The 21,951-nt window shown below is 50.7% G+C and overlaps 1 protein-coding gene across 2 annotated transcripts in view; it reads left to right on the forward strand.

Moving 5' to 3' along the window:
• CSRNP2 (cysteine and serine rich nuclear protein 2) overlaps nucleotides 1-20,890 on the forward strand; it is a 54,009-nt gene extending 33,119 nt beyond the window's left edge. Inside the window, exons 2-6 of one of the 2 annotated variants that reach the window (XR_013229584.1) lie at nucleotides 2,261-2,509; nucleotides 4,556-4,815; nucleotides 11,465-11,761; nucleotides 15,065-19,551; nucleotides 19,669-20,890. Coding sequence is in view for 1 of the 2 variants with exons in the window: in XM_077328926.1 (XP_077185041.1) it covers nucleotides 2,359-2,509; nucleotides 4,556-4,815; nucleotides 11,465-11,761; nucleotides 15,065-15,949 (1,593 nt within the window). In the remaining variant the exon portion in view is untranslated. Of the gene's footprint in view, nucleotides 1-2,260; nucleotides 2,510-4,555; nucleotides 4,816-11,464; nucleotides 11,762-15,064; nucleotides 19,552-19,668 lie in introns of those variants that run through there. The other variant, XM_077328926.1, reaches the window with a different exon arrangement.
• The last annotated feature ends 1,061 nt before the right edge of the window (nucleotides 20,891-21,951 follow it).

Raw genomic sequence — 21,951 nt, forward strand, 5'->3', positions numbered from 1 at the left:
AAGAGAAGGAGAATACTTACTTGCAGAAGCGGTAGGGGAAGCTGGCGATGCCCAGGAAGAAGGCAATCTGAAGCAGGGGGTGGGCACAGCAGTTTAAGAAGAGGGGGTGAGACATAGGTAGAGAGATAAAAAGGCAGGAAAGGAGCATGAGGGATGTGTGTGACAAGCAGTGGTATGACGGGAGAGAAGGGCGCATGGCTGTAAAACTGTGGTGTAGAAAATAAATAAATAACTTCATTGACTACTCGGCACGATCTGATTGCATTATTCCTTAAAGGGGCGAGCAAGACAGCTGAGGGTGGCAGCGCCCTGGGGAGCTTGCCACCTAGCACCATACATGTGAAGACCATTTAGGCCAGTAGCAGGAAAGCTGGATATACTTTCTCTACACTGATTTCGTGCTGACCCAGTTCATCCCATTGGTTCGGTGCATTTAAGCCTTTTGGAAGGAATGCTGTGATTTGGACGTCAAGATTTAGCCTAGTCTCTTGGTGCTGGGAGATGAGGATGGGACTGCAGTAGATTGGCAGGATTATTTATTTATTTATTTATTATATATTTATATACCGCCCTCCCCGGAGGCTCAGGGCGGTTTACATAAGAACAAACAACAATATATAAAACAATCCATGAACATGTGCGTAATTTTACAATAATAACTAATGGTTGTAACCATATAACAATGTAACAGAATAAATAATATAGACAATACAACAATGCCACAATACAAACAGGTCCAGAGCATGTTGGTGGAATTCTGAGGGGGGGCGGGGGGGAGCAGGGGGCCTCCAGCCTGATTTGAGACCCCAGCCAACCGTCACAAGAAGTCTCGTGCATGCCTGTATAGTTTTGACAGACAGGTGGCATTCCATTGCCGCCACACACTTGAAAAGATGTAGGTATTGTGTAATGGCTCCACTGTCGTAATTGGCACAAACAAGTGTATTCCTTTGTGGATTGTGCAATGCAGCTGTTGCAATCTCCCTTTTGGTTTCCACTCTTGTCAAAGCCAAAGACTTGGTTTGTTCAGGATCTCCATTTTGTCGTCTTGAGTAATTTTACGTTCACTTGACTCTTGTTCTACTGGTGTCTGCTCAGTGCCCAAAAAGCAAGGCCATTTAATCACTGGGAGTCAGCTAATGCATATTGCGCATGTCTGGCATGTAAACATGTGCAGGAATAGGACAGCAGTTGGTGTCCTCAGACTCTTTAGGCCCTTCTATAAGAACGGTTTGTGAGCAGGGGGTCTAGAATTCTGCTTATAGCTAAAAAAAACAAACAAAAACAGGGAAGAATTTAGTGCTGGAAGCAATGGGACTTTATATAGTTTGCCCCCCCCCCCCCGCTTTTTCCCAGATTTTTTTGTGATCCATCATTTACTGGTTTATTCCTTTCAGACAAGGAGCAAAGAGATTGCACTTTTAGATTAGTCGAGTGGCACTGCTCACGGAAAGCCATGTTCACAATTGCCGACAACCAAAAGAGTCAGATGACTGCTGTATTCCTTGCACACCACCCCCAAATGCACCATACAATATCTCTGTCTCTGTAAGATATAGAAAGGACCAGAGTACCTCCGAGCACATGAGGTTATCACTCCCTACCTCAACCGCCCCTGAATATATAGAGCAGTGGTTCTCAACCTTGGGGTCACTTGGTCCCTTCTGCAGGGTCGGCCCGTTGCTGGCCGAGGTGGGCAGAGGCAGCGGAGCCATGGCACTGGCTGCCTTGATTGTTGTGTGCCTGCACAACCTACAGCCGCTGCCTGCCGGTGCACGTCACTGCCAAAGTTGAGGTTGCAGCACCAAAAAGGTTGAGAACTGCTGATATAGAGTGGGCGGGGCGGGGCTTGCAAGGGAGAAGAGTCAGCGCCAGCTTCTGAATCTGTCCTACCTCTCCTCCATGTGCACATGGGGGGCTGTGTGTGGGCCATGCAGACGGAGGGGTTGCTTTCTCATGCCTAGCTTTCCAGAGCGCTGGCTGCTTTCTGGGCGGCCGGAAGTTGCAGGCGGGCGGGTGAGCTGCTTGATAAGAGTATAGACAGTTGCATGAAAAGAGGAAGGAAACTTGGGAACTTCATACGGCACAGGACTGAGCTTTAATTCAGGGCTGAGAAGGTGAAGGGGGAGCAGCGGAAGGCCAGGGCCAAAAGCACGGTCCCTAGACGGAGTCCATAACGCCGCATTGCTTTCCAGGTGTGGCTGTTTTTCCCCCTCTTTCTCCGTCTCCTCAATGTCCTCCGCTTGTTGTCCATTTCTAGGCACCTGGTAAATCCCATCGACAAGCCTGGGGGTGAAGATCTTCCGTTGACACTAGTCCCCTTTCTGCTCTTTGGCTCTCCATGCGAGCCAGAGACCAATGGATGCCATCACAAGCGCCAGCCTCAAGAGGAAGTTCGATGAGGTGGACGTGGGTTCGCCCGTCTCCAACTCCGATGATGAAATCTCCAACAGCGACAGCGCCGACAGCTGCGACAGCATCAACCCTCCCAGCTCCACCGGCTTCATACGTAAGCGGCCTCGACACGGGGGACCTTGGCCATGCGTGATGCTCTGCTCGGGATATCAGCGTACAGCTTCCACCTGTATTCGCAGTAGACTTCACCTGTCTCAATGGCGGATACTTGCAGGCCTCCCATTTAGGAGTTTGATGGAGTGGTTAGGAGTGCCGACTGCTAATCTGGCGAGCCGGCATTGATTCCCCGCTTGCTCCTGCACAAGCAGCCGGCTGAGTGACCTTGGGCCAGTCACAGCACTGATCGAGCTGTTCTTTTCGAGTAGTAATATCAGGGCTCTCTCAGCCTCACCTCCCTCGCAGGGTGTCTGTTGTGGGGAGAGGAAAGGGAAGGTGATTGTCAGCCACTTTGAGACTCCTTCTGATAGAGAGAAGTGGCATAGAAGAGCCAGCTCTTCTTCTTCCTAAAGCTTTTTCCATCTTGAATAGCAGACCCACTGCAACAAACAGTTTAAAGTCCAGGGCAGGTGGCGCATTTGAAGTTCAGGGGGTCTGCTTCTGGACAGGATCATTTGTCTAGAAGATCCTTTTCCCACGGGTGGCATCATCTATATTACTTTTTCAAACTTTGTACCTGTGATTTAGTAGCAGTCCCTCTTGCAGAAAGGAACTCTTGCCTGTGTAAGGGCTGCGATCAGAGCATTTTGCGTAACTCGCAAACACATAAGTAGTGTTGACTCTTGGATTTGGGACCTTATGGGGCTGGAAGTTCTGACGTCTAGGAATGTACCGCAGGTTTTAACTATCTCTGGTTTATCCTGAGAGAAGATGCATTCACAGAGTGAACTGCCTTTTTGCATGATGTTTATTCCTTTACCAAATGAACCGAGGATTTGTCAGTACAGTATTCAGAAGGAGAAGAAGCTGATATGCCGCTTTTCTTATATGCCGCTTTTCTCTACCCAAAGGAGGCTCAAAGTGGCTTACAATCGCCTCACAGGCACCCTGTGAGGGAGGTGAGGCTGAGAGAGCCCTGATATTACTGCCTTCCCTTTCCTCTCCCCACAACAGACACCCTGTGAGGGAGGGGAGGCTGAGAGAGCTCTGATATTCCTGCCTTCCCTTTCCTCTCCCCACAACAGACACCCTGTGAGGGAGGGGAGGCTGAGAGAGCTCTGATATTCCTGCCTTCCCTTTCCTCTCCCCACAACAGACACCCTGTGAGGGAGGGGAGGCTGAGAGAGCCCTGATATTCCTGCCTTCCCTGTCCTCTCCCCACAACAGACACCCTGTGAGGGAGGGGAGGCTGAGAGAGCCCTGATATTCCTGCCTTCCCTGTCCTCTCCCCACAACAGACACCCTGTGAGGGAGGGGAGGCTGAGAGAGCCCTGATATTCCTGCCTTCCCTTTCCTCTCCCCACAACAGACACCCTGTGAGGGAGGGGAGGCTGAGAGAGCCCTGATATTACTGCCCTTTCCTCTCCCCACAACAGACACCCTGTGAGGTGGGTGAGGCTGAGAGAGCCCTGATATTCCTGCTCGGTCAGAACAGTTTTATCAGTGCTGTGGCTAGCCCAAGGTCACCCAGCTGGTTGCATGTGGGGGAGCGCAGAATCGAACCCGGCATGTCAGATTAGAAGTCCGCACTCCTAACCACTACACCAAACTGGTTCTCAGCCAGCAGAATCATGGGCCACAGTTTCTTGACTGGCCATTTTTCATCTTTTCTTCCCTTATAGGACATTAAATATACCGAAAAATGGTTGTGATAGATTGATAAACTCTGGGCTGTTAGCTATTATGGGAGAACCCATTTAACAGGACGGTATTTAGGGGGATCTGTTTAAAATTCTGTGGTGGTTGTGTGGGTGCATGTGTTTAAAATTCAGGTCTCATTTCTGGTATTCCAATTGGTGTGTGTACATTTTCTTAGTTTCACTGTGGCTTAGTTTAGCTGAAGTTTGAGGAGCGATGTGGGAAGCATGCTTTGGGCGAGGACTGGGAATCGGTGGCCACCCAGGACAGACCGAGGGGAAGGGGTCTTGGCTGAACAAAGACAGTTGCTTACTTCTTTTATACCCACTGTTCTCTCGCACCTCAGCCACTTCCATCTTGAAAAGGCAGAAGCAACTGCGCAGGAAGAACGTGCGCTTTGACCAGGTGACCGTGTACTATTTTGCAAGGCGTCAGGGATTTACCAGCGTGCCCAGCCAAGGGGGCAGCTCCCTGGGCATGGCCCAGCGCCACAACTCCGTCCGCAGGTACACCCTTGGTGAGTTTGCCCAGGAGCAGGAAGTGAATCATCGGGAGATTCTCCGAGAGCACCTGAAGGAGGAGAAGCTTCACGCCAAGAAAATGAAGGTATGGGCAAAAAAACAAGCTGTCTCTTTCAAATCTCTCAACGAGGGTTCTGAACGCCATCCTTACTTTTGGACAAAGCTCCGTACCGTACGGCACAAGCAGCGTGGCACTGCAGCCGGGGGAAATCAGTTTTGCAGGCTCGTTGTGTCGATACCGTAACATTTATGGCTCTTGATAGTTCCTCCTTCCCAAACTTTTAGAGAGTTGCCTAGAGGAAGGACTTGTGAGACTTTCGTGCTCTATATTTTCTGTTTGTGCATATGCAGAACTGCTAGCGTTCAGTTGTACTTGCAGTGCAATATTGAAACCTATGTGTGAATATTTAGTTCTCCTGCGTGTTTCCCCTTCTGCTCGTGTTGGTCTGTACTAGTGCTGTACCTAGCGTTGCCAATTCTGGATTGGGAAATCCCTGAACATTTGGGGTGGTCTGGGGTGGCGTTTGGGGAGGACAGGCTTCAGGGACAGGGAGTGAGTCCATTATAGTGAGCTGATAATGCCATAGAGTCCACCAAAGCAGCCAATTGCCCCCAGGCGAACTGATTATCTCCAGGACCCAACTGGAGGCTAGCTGGACCCCGTATCTCAGTAGTGTGTGTGTGGAAGGGAGGTGGAAACCCACACAGGCCTTCACAAGCAGCCGATATTGCTGTCTGCAGAAACAGGAGCGCAGAATCTTTGAGAACTTGCTCCCTGGGTAAGAGCATATGGTTGAAGAGAGCTTTCCCACCAGACATGGTGGAGGATCTGGGCCGTCTCAGCATGGTTTTGCTTGCTGGGTGTGTGGAGGGCTTCCCTCAAAGCATCTCCTTTTTCGCAGCAGAGTCCTTAGGGCAGGATTGTGAGGAACTGATCGGCTTGTGGCTTTAGTCCAGTCTCCTCGTGGCCTGGCCCCAGCCTTTCCGCAAGCCATTTGTTTTCTGGCAAGCTGTTCCATGAGGGGGCTCTGGAGTTATACAGTCAAAGCGTCAGGGTCTTAGCCTGCTGCCCTCCCTCAGAAACGCACATCATGCCGCAGCCTTCTGGTTTGTGACTCCCATGGGTTGCCTAGCGACTGGGTTTCCCTTCCCAGACTGGCTGCTTCCGTCTACAAACCTAGAATTTCCAATCAGGCCTTCCTCAGGCTCCCGCTGCCATGACAACTGGCTCGGCAGGAGACACAGGCCCATCCTTTTGTTCAACTCATCCGTTCTCTGTGGCCTAATTCCCACAAGCGGCAGATGAGTTGCTAAACCGATGTCTGGACACGGATTGCTTTAGGGATCCAGGAGACGGCCGCATGCTGGAAAGCGTCTCTGTGCAAAATAAAAATTAAAAAATTGAATGTTGGGGGCGAGTGTTCGGCTGGGATCTTTTCTCTCTGACACACTGAACTCTGCAAAGGGTTTCCCACCTGTTGCTTCAATCAGAGCAGCGCAAGCCCAGGTCCAGCACCATCTCCATGCGTGACGGCGTGAGAACCTGGGCCCCTCCGGGCTGAGAAGCCGAGATTTGTGTTAAGCCGCTGTTGGGGGGGGGGGTATCCTCAGGACAGTTGAAAATAAGACTTGGTGTGATCACAGGGAAATGGCACCAAAAATACGAGCAGTTGCTGCAAGGTGGATCTGCTAACGTGGCGCCTGAAGCTTGGGCGGGTGTTTGTGTGAGGGGAATTTAACATCCCGAAAGTCTTGGTTTCCCTTGAACAGGGGTAGTCAAACTGCGGCCCTCCAGATGTCCATGGACTACAATTCCCAGGAGTCCCCTGCCAGCATTCGCTGGCAGGGGGCTCCAGGGAATTGTAGTCCATGGACATCTGGAGGGCCGCAGTTTGACTACCCCTGCCCTTGAAACATAAAAGCTGGGGAGGGGCAAAATGCTTGGAAACGAGTGGGCCATCTCTACTGAAGCCTTAAATTACGACATGGGAAGGAGGGTAAACAGGTTTCGTAGAACTGCAAGGCTGGAAGCGAGCCAGACGACTTTGCTTGTCTTACATGCTTCGGGATCCATCTTGCTTCCTGGTCGTCTGACAGAAATGTCCATGTCTTTCTCTTCCTTTTCATTCGGCTTGCCCACAAATTTTTGACATCTCCAAGACTCCACTATGGAAGCAAAACGAGTGGAGAAGTAGCTTCTTGTTGTAGGAGAGATAATGAACCCTGCATATTGGGCCTTCCTGCCCTGGGGGACGGCTTCTGGGTCCGTGAGTGGGGAGAATGTGCTCTCCAGATGGCCAGTAGGGGGGTGGGAACGTTGGGAATCTGACACTTGTTATATTCATGTCCTCCCCGGGTCTTCCAGGGAGCTCCAAATGGGGTCTCAGTCGCCTCCTCACTTACGTAGAATCCTAAGTATAGAAAAGAAAGAAAAAAAACAATAATAATAATGAGTTGGTTCTTATATGCCGCTTTTCTCTATCAAGAGTCTCAAAGTGGCTTACAGTCACCTTCCCTTTCCTCTCCCCACAACAGACACCCTGTGAGGTGGGGGAGGCTGAGAGAGCCCCAATATTAAGAGTTGGTTCTTATATGCCGCTTTTCTCTACCCGAAGGAGTCTCAAAGCGGCTTACAGTCACCTTTCCTCTCCCCACAACAGACACCCTGTGAGGTGGGTGATGCTGAGAGAGCCTTGATATTACTGCTCGGTGAGAACAGCTTTATTAGTGCTGTGGGTGAGCCCAAGGTCACCCAGCTGGCTGCTTGTGGGGGAGCACAGAATCAAACCCGGCTCACCAGATTAAAAGTCTGCACTCCTACCCACTACACCAAGCTGGACATGGACACATGCTGTGTCACTGAGGCCAGCGTGGTGTAGTGGTTAAGAGTGACAGACTCTAGAGAACTGGGCTTGATTTCCCACTCCTGACCATGCAGCCAGCTGGGTGACCTTGGGCTAGTCACTGTTCTCTTCGGGCTGTTCTTGTGGAGCAGTTCTCTCAGGCTCTTTCAGCCCCACCTACCTCACAGGGTGTCTGTTGTGGGGAGAGGAAGGGAAAGACGTCTGTAAGCCATTCTGAGATTCCTTCAGGTAATGAAAAGCGGTATTATAAGACCAGCTCTTCTCCATCTTCTATAATTGTCTAGCCTACCCTCAGTTGGGTGTAATCACTGGCAGACTTGTCTCTGTGATTACCGTTTGCCTGGTAAATCTTTAAGCTTGTTACCCAGTTGTCCTCCTTTTTGACTGTCAGCTAGACAACCAATCTGATGAACTCTACCAGACCACGCACACTCTGCAAAATAGCAGCTTGCACACCAGGGCCCAGCTACCCAGTGAGAAACTGTTTAATAGGGGTTCGTGGTGCCCCCCCAAGTCAAACCCCACAGTGTAGCCAAGCGTGCTGCAGCGGCTGTCACTGCTGTCCCTTTGAACAACTCACCTTGGGTGTGAAGGGGCAGAGAATGGCGGCGTCTAGCACACAATATTGTTCTGACCTCAGTCGCTCCTGAAAGGAGGTTTTGTTGCATCATGTCTCAGAGGAATCGGTCCCTCTGGAATCTCGTGAATAGCCTGATGAAATTGCTTCCACTGACTTTGTTTGCGCCACCAGGTCTTTTTGCCTTAAGCCATATTGCCAGTTGAGAGGATGTGACAGTGTCCTGCCCTGGTAGTGGGAAAAGGGTGAGAGACCGCATTTGGTATTTCATAGTGGAATCTACTTCCGTGGCTTGTGAGGCCCTCGGTGCTGTCTCGTTAGTAAAATACCTGCACGTCTTCACTGGGAACAGAGGCTTAGACCTCCAGATTTTACGGGTCCCTTATAAAGCCGTGCATGTTTACGGAAGTTAGATCGCTTTGGCTGTTTCTGAAAGGTGGAGGATTGGATAGGATCCCGAGGCTGTTCATAGAATTTAAAAACAGCATGAATATTCACCCTTTTTTTGTTTGGGTGGGCGGTTTTCTTAGCTGTAACTTTTAATTTCTGCAATGCATCAGTTTTCTGGGTTATAAGCAGATTCCGGTTGCATTGGAGGAATGTGGAGCCTTCTTGTTACAGATAAATACCAGAATGGAATAAAGGAAAGGACATGCTGTGCATGTGTGTGGGGGACAGAGAGAGCGCCCTGGAGCCCAGAATTCTGAAAAGAAGATCTGTCCATTCTGAGGAACGCAGTGAGTCCTGTGGCTCATGGCACAGTGGCAGCATGGAGGCTTTCATCCTTCCTTGGAGAACGCACACAAATGCTTGTCGGTTTTGGGGCTCATTCATTAGAGCTGCTGTTCTGTGTCCCAGAAGAAGGCAGATATTGTGAACTCCTCTGGGCAGGTGTTGGAAGGGACTGTCAATTCACAGCCCATTTGAGGCAACCCCATAGGGGTTTCAAGACCAACAACAAACCGAGACACAGATTATTTGCCTCTGTGTCTAGATCGGGCTGGCTTGGGCCACCCAAGTCAAGGTGCATATCTCTCTTGCTTAGTCCCATACATTGAGACCACTAGATGAGGAATATAAACCTTGCTTATGGGACCAGCTCTTCCATTACAACCCCCCCCCCCCGTGCTCTTTGGACTTGATCTAGGGGCCTCTTGCAGGTGCCTGGCCCCAGGTTAGCTCAGTTAGCTGTCAGCAGGGGAAGGGCCCCCCTCAGTTGTTGCCCCTTCCCTGTGGAATGCACTCTCAGATGAGGCCCGTGCTCTGCCGGACTTGCGTAGTTTCCGTAGGGCGTGCAAGGCCTTATTGTTTAGGCTGGCCTTTGGAAGGTAATCCACATGTTTGGGGCTGTTTTAGTGGTACGGTGGTAGCGACATGTTTTAATATTAGCATTTTATTTGCTTTTTTAACCTTATATGGCTTTAATAATGTATGTGGCCCGTGAGACCCTCTGGGGTAGGCAGGGACTAAAAAAATAAAGGCAGATCCATATCTGCAAGCTATCGCACAAAACACCACATTCACTTCTGTTTTGCGATTTGAGGGAAGCGTACAAACGGTAGTCCCCAGAGTCATTCCTCGCAAGAAGCATTTTGAAAAAGCTTAAAACAAACAAACAAACAAAAAATGTGGTATGCAAATACAGCCAACAGGTGTGCATCTGGGATTGCATATGGCAGGCAGGTAGGGTTGGCAAGAGGCCAAATTGGGCTCCTTCTGTCTCTCTGGCGACAAATGTGGGTGTGCCGCCACATCGGATGGCCTCGAGGGAAGACGGCACCGCTTCCTTCTTGCGTGTTGTCTGGACCTCCACAGAGGGAGGGCTGGTCAGCCTAGCACAAGGAACGATACTTTGCGGAAAGATGAATTTGGATTTGAGTGAAATTGGATCCCCTAAGGCAGGGGTAGTCAAACTGCGGCCCTCCAGATGTCCATGGACTACAATTCCCAGAAGCCCCTGCCAGCGAATGCTGGCAGGGGCTCCTGGGAATTGTAGTCCATGGACATCTGGAGGGCCGCAGTTTGACTACCCCTGCCCTAAGGCTTGCACGAGGCCAGAATCCTTTGCAGATCTTGCATCAATTTAACTTGTGGTCTGTAGATTTGACCCCCCCTCGCCAACTTCTACTGCAGGTAAACCTGCAAGTGAGATGCAGTATCTGACATGCTTGGGGCTTTTGTACAGTGTGGCTTTCAGGAGGGACCCTGCTGTGTATGTGTGTTCGGGGCTTGATACAGAAGTGGCATATGAGGGTCCATGGCAGCAGGAGGGAGGGAAACAGCCAAGTAAAGACCTGCTCCATCAAGGGAAGGGAGGGCTGGAATTGGGCAAAGCTGGAAAGCAGCATACGAAAGACACAGGAAGGGGCTCACTGGCTCTCAATTCCCAGAGCGTGTTAACCAGGCGGGAGAACGGGGGGAGAGGGGGAGAATCCCTTTTCTTCAGGGCAAAGGCTAAAAGGGGACCTGGAGGCTTGCCCCACCTCACCTTTCTTTGCAGCAAATCATTTGGAAGCCTCCCATCTTAAGGATTCGGTTAGGGCAGGGAATAGAGAACCGGGGAGGGGGCGGGGCTGGAAGGAGTAGCAAATATTTGCCGTCGCAGAGGAGAGGAAGACAGTGCAGGCACTGAAGAGCCCCACTTTCCCTGCTAGGACACCACCGAATCTTGATCAGGTGCCGCCCGCTTGTTTCCAAGCTTCCCCCTCCACCATGTGGAAATTCTGGGGGTTTTGGTTTGGGGCGGGGGCGGGGAGAATGTTTAAAGGAAGCCAAGGATCTCGGGATGCTGCATCCTTCTGCCAGATACCAGATGTTTCCCTTGCAGAGCAGACACTCAGATGTGTTGAATACATGCAATTCTGGCAGACTGCCTGGATTCCTATGGGCTGCTTTTGAATCCGATAACCAGTGATTTAGAACGGTTTGCACGGGGGACGTGGCCTTGTTCCAAGGGGGGCTGCTACCCATGCATAGGGGCAGCCACTATTGAGCTGGAAACAGGCAACCAGCTTGCCCCACACACAAGTTGAAACCAGATGCTGTGCTGCTTTAGAGCCCTACGGTAGGGTGTGTGTGTGTGTGTGTGTGTGTTGCCATTGCTTTGTTATCTTTAAGTTTTTAAACGTGACCTAAATGTGGCTGGGTTGTGATGGGGAAGAGGATGGCTGCTTCGTCGCTGCAGATTTGAACTCAAGGGAAATCTTGTCTTTTGCAGGCTGGCAAGCGGAGGGCTCTTTCAAGATCTCAGGATTAACCTTGCCTCTGTGTGACCTCTCTCTTCCCCCTCCCAGCTGACGAAGAACGGCACAGTGGAGTCAGAGGAGGCGGACGGCCTGACTCTCGAAGACGTCTCCGACGACGACATCGACGTGGAGAACGTGGAGGTGGACGACTACTTCTTCCTGCAGCCGCTGCCCACCAAGCGGCGCCGGGCCCTACTCCGGGCCTCTGGGGTCCACCGCATCGATGCCGAGGAGAAGCAAGAGCTGCGCGCCATCCGGCTCTCGCGGGAGGAGTGTGGCTGCGACTGTCGACTGTACTGTGACCCCGAGGCCTGTGCCTGCAGCCAGGCGGGAATTAAATGCCAGGTCAGTGGGGAAACCGCTAGGCTTTGGCCCGAACTATGCTGCCTTGTCCGCGTGTTTGTCTTTGAGGGGTGTGTGTGTGTGTGTGTGTGTGCTTGCGCGCGTGCATAGGACAGCGCTTGCAAGGGGCGTGAGCCCTCCTGAACAGCTCTCAGCCACTGCGTTGCCAGTGCCTCTGAGACTTTTGTACTCTCTTGTGGGATTATATGGTGAGGAACAAGGCCTCTATTTCCTCTTGTCTCCAGAGCAGGAATCCACCCCAGTGATCCCAGTGCCCTTTCGACAGAGTAGGTGGCCTGTGGAGGCTGTTTGCTGCTGCAGTGGAGTGGAAGCAATCATGTGCCCAAGCAGTTGGGCAGAGAATGGAGGGGAGGTTTCTTCCTGTGCTAAGGAGGGCAGGAGGGCTTAATCACTCCCGAGGAGTCGGGCTCTGTGTGTGTGTGTGTGTTTGTCTTAGTCTTATTGCTGATAGCATGAGGCGTCTGCTATCCCTCTGCTGCCTTCTGCTGGTTGCCGTGTAGAAAAGGCTAATTTGAACCTGGATTTCTGTGACATTCGTGTCGTTTTAAAGCACGCTTGCCGATGTTGTTGCTATTTCACTACTGCTAGACTTGGGGAACTGTTTAGGATACGGCAGTCCTGACCACTAGAAAATCCTACTCTGTTTACTCTCTGACTCTCTTCTGCATTGCTGTTCTTTTACTACAACCCCCCCCCCCCCCGGAGCTTTTGAAGTGCTTATTGAGCATGCAATAGCTCTTGTTTAAGGGGAACCCATTGGTCGTTTCCAGCATTCTTGTCCATGGGAAGAATCTCATTGTGTCTGAGTTCATTGAAGTCCCCCCTATAAAAGTCTAACATGTATATTTGAGGACGAACTTCCTCGCCCCTCCCCATCTCAAAAGGAATTGTAGGAAGACATGGTCACTCCCCACACCCTGGGTCCCCACCTCCTTCACACCATCCACTAATTCTTGCCTGTTGGTTAGTGTTAAGTCAAGTATGACTTGAGCCTCTTGTAGGTTCTTCCATCATTTGATAAATGAAATTGTCAGCCAGGCATGTGAGAAAGTTGCATCATTCTGGAGTTTGCTTCCCAGCGCACATCAAGGAAATTGAAGTCACCCATGATCACAATCTCCTGTTGCCCAGATATTCTATCAAGCTGCTCAAGGAGCACATCCTCACCCTGGTCAGGCGGTCTGTAGCAGATGCCAACCAGTATACTCATTGTTCTTCCCTCCCTTGTCTTCACCCAGATACTTTCCACTGGAGTGACCCTCTCTTCCTCTAGTATTTCTTGACAGGCAAGCCTTCTCCTCACATATAGTGCCACCTCCTCTTTTTCTTTTCTTTTTTAAACAACTCATATCTGTCCACTACTGTATTCCAGTCGTGGGAATCATTCCACCAAGTCTCCGTAATGCCTACTAAATCATATTTCTGTTTGCATGAGAAGCTGAAGTCCTTCCTTCTTATTGCCCTGGCCTTCACGGGTGAGCCGCTGCTATTTGGTCTCCTACTTTGGAATCCATATATTGGGTGTCTCGTTCCTCTTGTGGCTTGAGTTTAAAGTGTCCCTTGTGAATCTCTCCAGGCTCCTGCCAAACACATTCTTCCCCAACTTGGATAAGTGAAGTCCATCCTGTGCTTGTAGACCTTCTTCTAGAAAGCCTACCCCTCGGTCCCAGAATCCAAATGCCACCTGCTGGCACCACCAACACAGCAAGTGTTTCACCTCCCAACTCATTTCTCTTCCCCTTACGGGCAGGATCAAAGAGAAAGCTACTTGTTCCCCCATTTGTTTCAGCTCTCTCCCCAGGTCTTCATAGTCAGCCTTAACACAGGCATTTGTGTTCACGGCCATGTCATTCGTTCTTACATGGACCATCACAAGTGGGTAATGATGCATAGGTTTGATCAGTTTCAGTATCCTGTCCATAATATCTTTAATCTTTGCCCCTGGCAAGTAATAAACTTATTAGACTAGACCTAGCAGTGTGATGTTCCATGGCTCCTCAGCATAGAGTCGACCGATAACCAACACTTTTCTTTCAAATGCCATTTTGTTCTATCCGTATGTCCTCTCCTCTGTCTTTCATTTTGTTTTGGTTCCTCCTTTGCCTTTGTGCTGCTGCCTAAAATCTATTTCTGAGCTCCAAGGGCACTGAGTGCCATCTTGCTCCAAGCCTTTGGGCTTGTTTTGTAGCAGTAAGGGGAGGCTCCATAGGGAAGTCAACCCCCCCCCCACACCATTCTCCTTTGGACTGCTTCTTTCCTATGCAGGTTTGCACAGCTCCTGTCCATGAAATCCTCTCCTTCCTTGATTTTATTCAAGGTTTTAATCCTCTCCTCCAGGCCCCTAATCTTCTTCTCTAAAAGCCCCATCAATTTACCCTTATGACAAGTTTAGTCCGTCTTGCCTTCAGGGAGGAAAACAAACATGGCACACTCCTTCCAAGTGACTGGATATGGGCCTTGAGTATTTGCTATTGTCCTCCAAATTGATCCTTTCACTCTAGAATCTTTAGGATAAAGTTGTAGCTTCATCTCCAGACAAATCACAGAATCAAGAGTCCTTTGGCTCTTGTCCTTCATCTTGTACCTCTGGCAAGGAGAAACCTTTAAGCTCACAGAGTCACAGCCCAGCACAGGGAAGGGCTTGTAATCCCTTTGCTGCATCCCACACCCAGCACACAGTTCCTCAATCAGCCACAAACAAAAGCACTTAATAAAAACTGTTCTGGCCAGCTACAAAAACACCCACTAACCCACAAATACTGTCCTTATTCATACTCCCAAACAGCAGACTCTATTAGGAAAAAAAAAAGAGAAACTCATCACCTTACCAGCATCTCTCTATGTGCTCCTTGCCTTCTCCCCAGTTCCTCTTTATTTAACGTCCTTAATGCTTGCTGGACAGTTTCTCTCTGCATGAGATTTTGTTGTCTTTTCTTAGCAACAGAACATTATATTTGATCATTTGGGAAATCTGCTCCTGCTAGGCCTGCCTCTTTGCAGCCTCTGCAGTTGGGCAGATACTCCAAGATCCAACATACTTGGGGTTCTCCTTGGAGTTAAAAGCAGTGAGGTAACCAGAGGGGAATCCCACAGGGATTGGCGAGGGACTTCAGAGTGCCTTGTAATTCCGCTATGCTGTTGACTGCGTATAAGCCTGCATGGACTTTGCCTGTTCCTTCGTACCCATTCCCTTTCCCCATCATGACTGAACTTCCGTTTCTTCCAGTTGCTTCCCCTGTGCGCTCCTAAGCCAGAGTTTCACTCTCCCTCGCTTCCCCCACCCAGGTGGACCGAATGTCCTTCCCGTGTGGCTGTTCCAGGGACGGCTGCGGGAACATGGCGGGGCGAATTGAATTCAATCCCATCCGGGTGCGGACTCACTACCTCCACACCATTATGAAACTGGAGCTGGAGAACAAGCGGCAGGTGAGCCGGGCCCAGACTTTGGAGGAAGAGCCCCCTCACGGCTCCAGCAACGACTGGCTGGGCACCCAGTCCTCAGAGACACAGGACTTCCAGGAGTTCATGGCCGAGAATGAAACGGCGGTCATGCACCTGCAGACGGCCGAGGAGCTGGAGCGGCTGAAGGCGGAAGAAGACTCTAGCAGCGGCTCCAGCGTGGAAAGCCTCGGCGTTTGCATCTTGGAAGAGCCCCTCGCAGTCCCAGAGGGAATCTGCCCCAGCCTGGCCACGCCTATCCTCATTCAGGCCCAGCTTCCTCCGGGGTCCTCGGTTCTGTGCTTTACGGACAGCTCTGAGCAAGCCAGCTCAGCTGAGGGTGACCAGCCCTACTTGAACAATGGGCCTGTTGTGTATTACCAGGTCGACCAAAGGTCGGTGCTGGGGGTGAAGGGAGAGAGCAGCGCGGAGGAGTCTGAGATCCCGTCTCGTTACCCAGAGGAGAAGGAGCTGAGTGTCTACTCTGTCCCTGTTAGCTCGCTGATGCCTTGTGGCAGAGCAGCTGCCTCGGGAAGGGCGGAAGCAGGGAAGGCCGCTTTGTCCTCGGATCCCCTTCCTTCTGAAAGCAGCCTGTCCGAGGGTCCCCTGCCTTTCCATCCCGATGTGCCACAGGACAGCTTGTGCCCTCAAGGGGTGGGGCAACCCCCAGATAGAGCTTCTGAGCTGCCTTCCTCAGAGGAACACGCTCTGGGACCTGCCCTGGCTGTGTGACGCACCCCCGTCCTTTCACAGCTTTTATCCTGACGTCTATTTATTGACAGAGTGAGGTTTTATCCGATGGCCGCGGCCGCTGAAAATTATTTAACATGGAGGGAGGGAGCGGGGAGTGGCTACTTTGTACAGGCTCATCATAGAACGAACTGAACCAAGCGCTTGTGGCTTCCTCGAGGGAGAGGAGCTGCCTCCTGCAGGTTGGTTGGGGGGGGCGGGGGGCTGTCAATGCAGAGTCGCTGGACCATAGACAGGGATAACGGGCAGCCTCGATGGAGCGCCTCTTGGTGGCTCTGCAGGGAGGTTCATTGCCCGTCCGTACGTGGACCAAACATGAATGTGTCTCTCATGTAAGCAATAGAGCGAAGCTGCCTTTTCTTGAAGCGCTTTGGGAGGGGAGGGGGGGTGTCAGCAAGGAGAAGGTTGCTATACGATATCAAAGGTCTGTGTGCGCGCACGTGTGTGTGTGTGTGTGGTGGAGCATCTCTCCATCCGGCTTCTCCTCCCAGGGGAAGCTGCCGCCTCTGCCTCCATCCGCATCCAGCTCTCCGTCGTCTTCAGTGCTGTCGTTTTGGGAAACCGCGACCCTTGTCAGCTTCGAAGTGCTCAAGCCAGCTGCGCAGCCCCTAAAGCTCCACCATCTCTCTCTCTTTTTTTATTTGAGCACATGCTGCCCTTCTCTCCCCGGAGGAACTTTTTGTTTTTGCAGGAAAAAAAAAAATTTAAATTAATAGGGGATTAACTTTGACTGTGACTGGTTGACATCTACAGTTTGACGTGCAGCTGTCTTGCAGGAGCCGGTAGCTTCATCTGAAGAAGACCCGTTTTCCGCCTTGCCCGCCTTGACACGGGCTGGCGGGATCATTCTGTTTTAATAATAATAATAATGATTATTATTATTTTTAAATTGTGCTGAATGTTTACTGGGACATCCTAGGACCTGTGGCTGACACTCCGACCTCCGTGCTGAGCTGGTGGGGCTGCCTCCTTGGCGATTTGAGCCCTCCTTGAATCTGGTCCTACAAACGGGGACTTAATTTGGGCAGGGCGTGAGCTTCTTTTCTGTGTGTGGAGCTGTAAAAAAAAGCTATCAAGGACTGAAGTTTTGGGCACTGGCGTGTGTGAGCGAGGAGGGGTCTGCGAGGGAGCTTACCCTTCTGTTTTATGAGTGATTTTCTCCCTTCACTCTCCCCCACCCCCTCCCCACTTTACAGTTTCAAAACATACACCCACATCACACAAGAGTTTGGAGGCATCTTTGCCCACTCGACCGGGTGGCCGTAGACGGCAGGAGGCCTGAGTGCAGCACAGCCAGGCCCTGCAAGGACGGAGAGGCATGCTGACGGACTGGCCCTTTCCGAGGGTTTTGCAAATGTGCAATAAGACAGGCAGGAAGAAGATGCCCGTGTTGTATCCGTCTGCTGAGCTCTCCTTCCAGAGGAGGCAGGCAATTAGCTGTTACACCCAGAATAAGAGGGACGTGGGGTGGAATTTGTCCTGAGAATTGCCACTTGTGCTATGGCTTGGATGCAGGCTAAGGCGTCTGCGGGCTGAAGGATTTCTTCTTTATGGAGCATGAGTCCTCCTCCCCTTCCTCTCATCACTTGCCTGTGAGGGAGAAGGGTCCCTGGGAACAGGAGACTGGGAGGGTATTTTGGGCTGCTACGGGATGAGGGAGAAAAACCATGCTCCCTGGTGGAAGTCCTTGACCCGGCAGAAACCTTCATTTAGCTCCAGACCGGTATGTCTTGCTGAGCACTCCCCTCCTCGCAGGAAGACAAAAGCACTTTCTCTCCCGTTTTCTTGGGCGTCCTTCTCTCTTTTCGTAGTGAGCAGACTGTTATTGCTTCTTTCTACAATCCCGGTTCTGGCCCGGCTGAGGCCGGAACTGTCAGAGTGAATTATCGGTGGTGTTACCTCTAAATAGACCAGCGCCGACTTAAGACGCCGGCCCTGGATTTTCCCTGTTGAAGACTTTGGGCCTATTCAAGATGAATCTGATGCGTAAACTCTTCTGAGCATTCAATTCCCTTCCAGGCCACATTCCTTAAGAGATTCCTATGCAGTAAGAGGCTGCTGCACTTATATTTATTTATTTTGGTGGTTGGAGGGGAAGAGATGGCAGGGGAGACCTAAGCAGTCTGTGATGGAAAACATTCTTCCATTATGACTTGACTCGGGTGGGGTATTTGGGGGATGTAACACATGCATAACATTCAATGGAATGTATTTTCTCTGCTCGGAAAGCTGTGTCTAAGCGGGCAGAGCTGCTTTGGTGACCTTGAGCTCTCTAGGCGCTGCAGTGTTGCGTTTCCAGGAGCTTGAGGTGCTCTTTGGGGAAGCTTAAGGCTTGACAAGACCCCCCCCCCATGACCATTATCCATAAAGGTGTTTTTGGGGTGCAGATTGGGAACCCAACTGAACCGCCTGTTCCGTTTGTCTCATTTGAGTGTTGGCCACCACCTTCTTGCCTCCAGCCTCAATCATCATCATACCTTCATCAGCTTGCCCAGAAAAACCTGGCCTTCCTCAGTGGCACTAGCTTCAATGTCCAGAAGGCAGATAAAAGCCGTCTTGTTCTAGCGGATGGACTTTCTGTGATGTAGTCTTTTGGCTGCGGTGCTCTTGCAGATCACGGAATGCTCTCTTTGCTGTATCGGTCGGACTTTGAGGGAGAGGGGTGGCGGTTTAACTTGAAAAAGCATTGGTTTGTGGCATTGCTTCCCCTCATTTCCCCTTCCCCAGTTCTGTTCTTGAGCTCTGCATTGGCATATGCTGCCTGGGATGCACCATCCCACCTGATCCTCCTGTACTGTTTGCTTCATTAATAAGTGCATAATTGCCATCCTGCCACCTGCTGTGCAGCCGGATATCTGGAAACGGTGCCTGTGTGTTAAGGAGGAAGCAAGCTTCTCCTTTGTGCAGGGGCGGGAGAGCGAGAGAGAACCTCAAGCATCTGAACGAGCGTAGCCTTAAGAGACCTATCGTGGTCCTATTTACTGTCTTGCGCAGCAAAGGGCACCGAGCACAGATGTTCCTGTGGCCTTGTGGGCTGGGGGGGGGGTCCTTGCTGCTAGTGTTTGGGCTCCCCATGCTTTCCCCTGTTATTGTTGGCCTTGAGAGGGACCCCTAATCACACTACAAGAGGACATGTCCAGTTTGCGTACTGGCTGTTTACAAAATTAAAAGGTGCTATTAAAAAGCTGGCTTTATTCTCAAAGGCAGCGGTGACGTGATCCGCTCAAGATGGATGACGGGCATGTCGGTTTAATGGAGGAAAAGTAAAGGTGCGCCACTTCCGGCCAACCTCTCAGGCCAAGTCCCGGGCTCCTAAAAGGTAATGAAGCGAGATCTCTCTCTCTTTCTCTGCTCAGCATGGGCTGATCTGAGAGCACAGCATGAGGGAGGAGGGAGAGTTCATGCAGCGTGTCCAGTCTCCGGCATCCCCTCACCTCTCCCGAGAAACTGGTGGCAGATGACGACGTCAAGACCAGCCCTGTACCTGCTGTCTCCAGCCCCCTGCCCCAGGGTTACTCTGTGCTCGCGGCTGGCTGTTGAAGCACAGAACCAGGGCTCAGGGGCAACTGTGCTTTAGGACAGGGGTAGTCAACCTGTGGTCCTCCAGATGTCCATGGACTACAATTCCCATGAGCCCCTGCCAGCGTTCGCTGGCAGGGGCTCATGGGAATTGTGGTCCATGGACATCTGGAGGACCACAGGTTGACTTCCACTGGTTAAGGAGACATAACATTCATTTAATTTTGTTGGCTTTTAACTCCCATGGTATGTTTTCTCTTCTGGGAGTGGCTTTAAACAGCATCGGTCCCCCGTCCCCCCAGGCCGAAGGGATGGGATTCCCCTTTCTGAGTGGGCTGCCGGCTCACGTAACTCACACCCCTCCGTCCCGTTTCCCAATACTGCCTCGTAGGGCCCGGCTGGAGCATTGTCTTCTGCCTATAGTGGGAACCGTCACCCTTTTAAGGATCAGAGCTCCTTTTGGAAGTAGGAGGGGCGTGCTTGTGATTTACATTCCAAGATGCAAAGATGGTTTGGAGTAGGTTGACAGAAACCTAACCTGTAGTCTTAACTTGAGCAGTACGCGTCCTTCCCCCTGGCAGACGACTCTGATAGTAGCTGAGCTAACTGCTACGCCGGGCCCTTTGCCATAACAGCCTCCCTGAGCCAGCAAGTCCTCTCTGCTGCTCTTTTGTGCCTGCGACCTTGGCAGAATAAAGGTGTTCCGTGCTCGGCTCGGGAAGACAAAAGTAAATGGCTTTTTTTGCCTGGTAGGGTGCAGGGTGCAGTTCGATGCTCCCTTGAACAGTATGGAAGAGTAACTTGAGAACTCAAGTTATTTTTTTTTAAGTGAAACGACAGAATCTGAGCTCTAAGTCTTAGAAAGCTGAGGTCTGGTTTTTATCAAACTTTCTTTTTAAAAAAAGAATGCTCTTTAATGGAATGACGTCTATTCCTGTTCTCTGCCTGGTCTCTCTCTTAGGTTGGGTGGGGGTGATGCTGAGGTGGGTCTCATTGTACTCCTACCCAAACATTTCCCCCCCCCCCTTGATTAGCAAGAGTGTAAAAATTATCACCCCCCCCTTTCCCTCCTTTTTGGTGCTATTGAACTGTTTACAGGAGAGCCAGCCTCCTCTTATCTGCTCGGAAGACAAGTCTCTCTTGATTGGGCCCCGATCTGAGGGGCAGGGCCCAACAAGCCCCGCCCTGCTCTCCACGTCCTTGGTGACTCTGGTAACTTTATAACGTATTCTCCACTCTCCCGTATTAAATGGTATACAGGTGGCATTTTCAATGTGAATTCCAAAGCTTGTCAGGTCCTCGACATTTGTTCTGCCTTTTATGTTCTTTTCATTGTGATAATGCTGTATTTAAAAGAGGATATTTAAGTGTAAAAATAAAGAAATTGCTCGAACTTGCACCAAACGGGCTCACGTTCCTTTCTCTCGTCTTTTCAGTAACAGTTGGAACTTCTGTGTTGTCACTGCTCCTACTTACAAGCTTGGGGGAGATATTCTCACTGCTTTTACAAAAGTCATGTCAGTGCTTTTATTAAGACCAGCCAAAATAACCCATGTGTGCAAGTGTTTTGAGTTATTCAGAACTCTCTTTCATGCTGTATGTCCCTTAAAAAAAAAAGCGAGGGATTGTCTGGAACCATCATTTTGAAGGCCTTCCCTTATAAAAGCATCCTGTGTGAAATGTTGAGCCGGTGGAAATGCTGCTGCTGCTGCTGTCTGGTAGCCCCATATAGAACTGTGGAAAGCTGGCACCAAGTTGTGGTTTTTGGGTTGGACCTAATCAAAATACTGATTTTTAAAAGGCTTTGCTCTGGACTCATGTGGCTGCCTGCAGCTTGTGGCTCCAGTTAGGCAAGCATGCTGCTGATTTTCTCATCTCCCATTCCTCTGCAGGCTTTTCTGTTTGGTGTTGTATTATGACTCTTATACCAGTGCCAACCACTGAGTCCTTGCTAAGAAGAGTTTGTTCTTATATGTCGCTTTTCTCTACCCAAAGGAGTCTCAAAGTGGCTTATATTTGCCTTCCCTTTCCTTTCCCCACAACAGACACCCTGTGAGGGAGGTGAGGTGGTGAGAGCCCTGATATTACTGAAGAATTGGTTCTTATGTGCCCCTTTTCTCTACCCGAAGGAGTCTCAAAGTGGCTTATATTTGCCTTCCCTTTCCTCAGAACAGACACCCTGTGAGGTGGGTAAGGCTGAGAGAGCCCTGATATCACTGCTTAAAGAATAGCTTTATCAGTGCTGTGGAGAGCCCAAGGTCACCCAGCTGGGGGAGTGCAGAATCAAACCCAACTTGCCAGATTAGAAGTCCGCACTCCTAACCACTACACCAAGCTGTCTGCAGTAGTCTTCCTAGTCCAGTGACTGCTACAGTCTTCATTTTTCCAGTCCCGGAGAACTGTGACAGTAGATGAATCAAATCCGGGGGATTCCTGGCTCTCTACCCCAAAATCTGAAAAACATG

This window comes from Paroedura picta, chromosome 3 (assembly GCF_049243985.1).
Source record: "Paroedura picta isolate Pp20150507F chromosome 3, Ppicta_v3.0, whole genome shotgun sequence".
Classification (NCBI taxonomy): Eukaryota; Metazoa; Chordata; class Lepidosauria; order Squamata; family Gekkonidae; genus Paroedura; species Paroedura picta.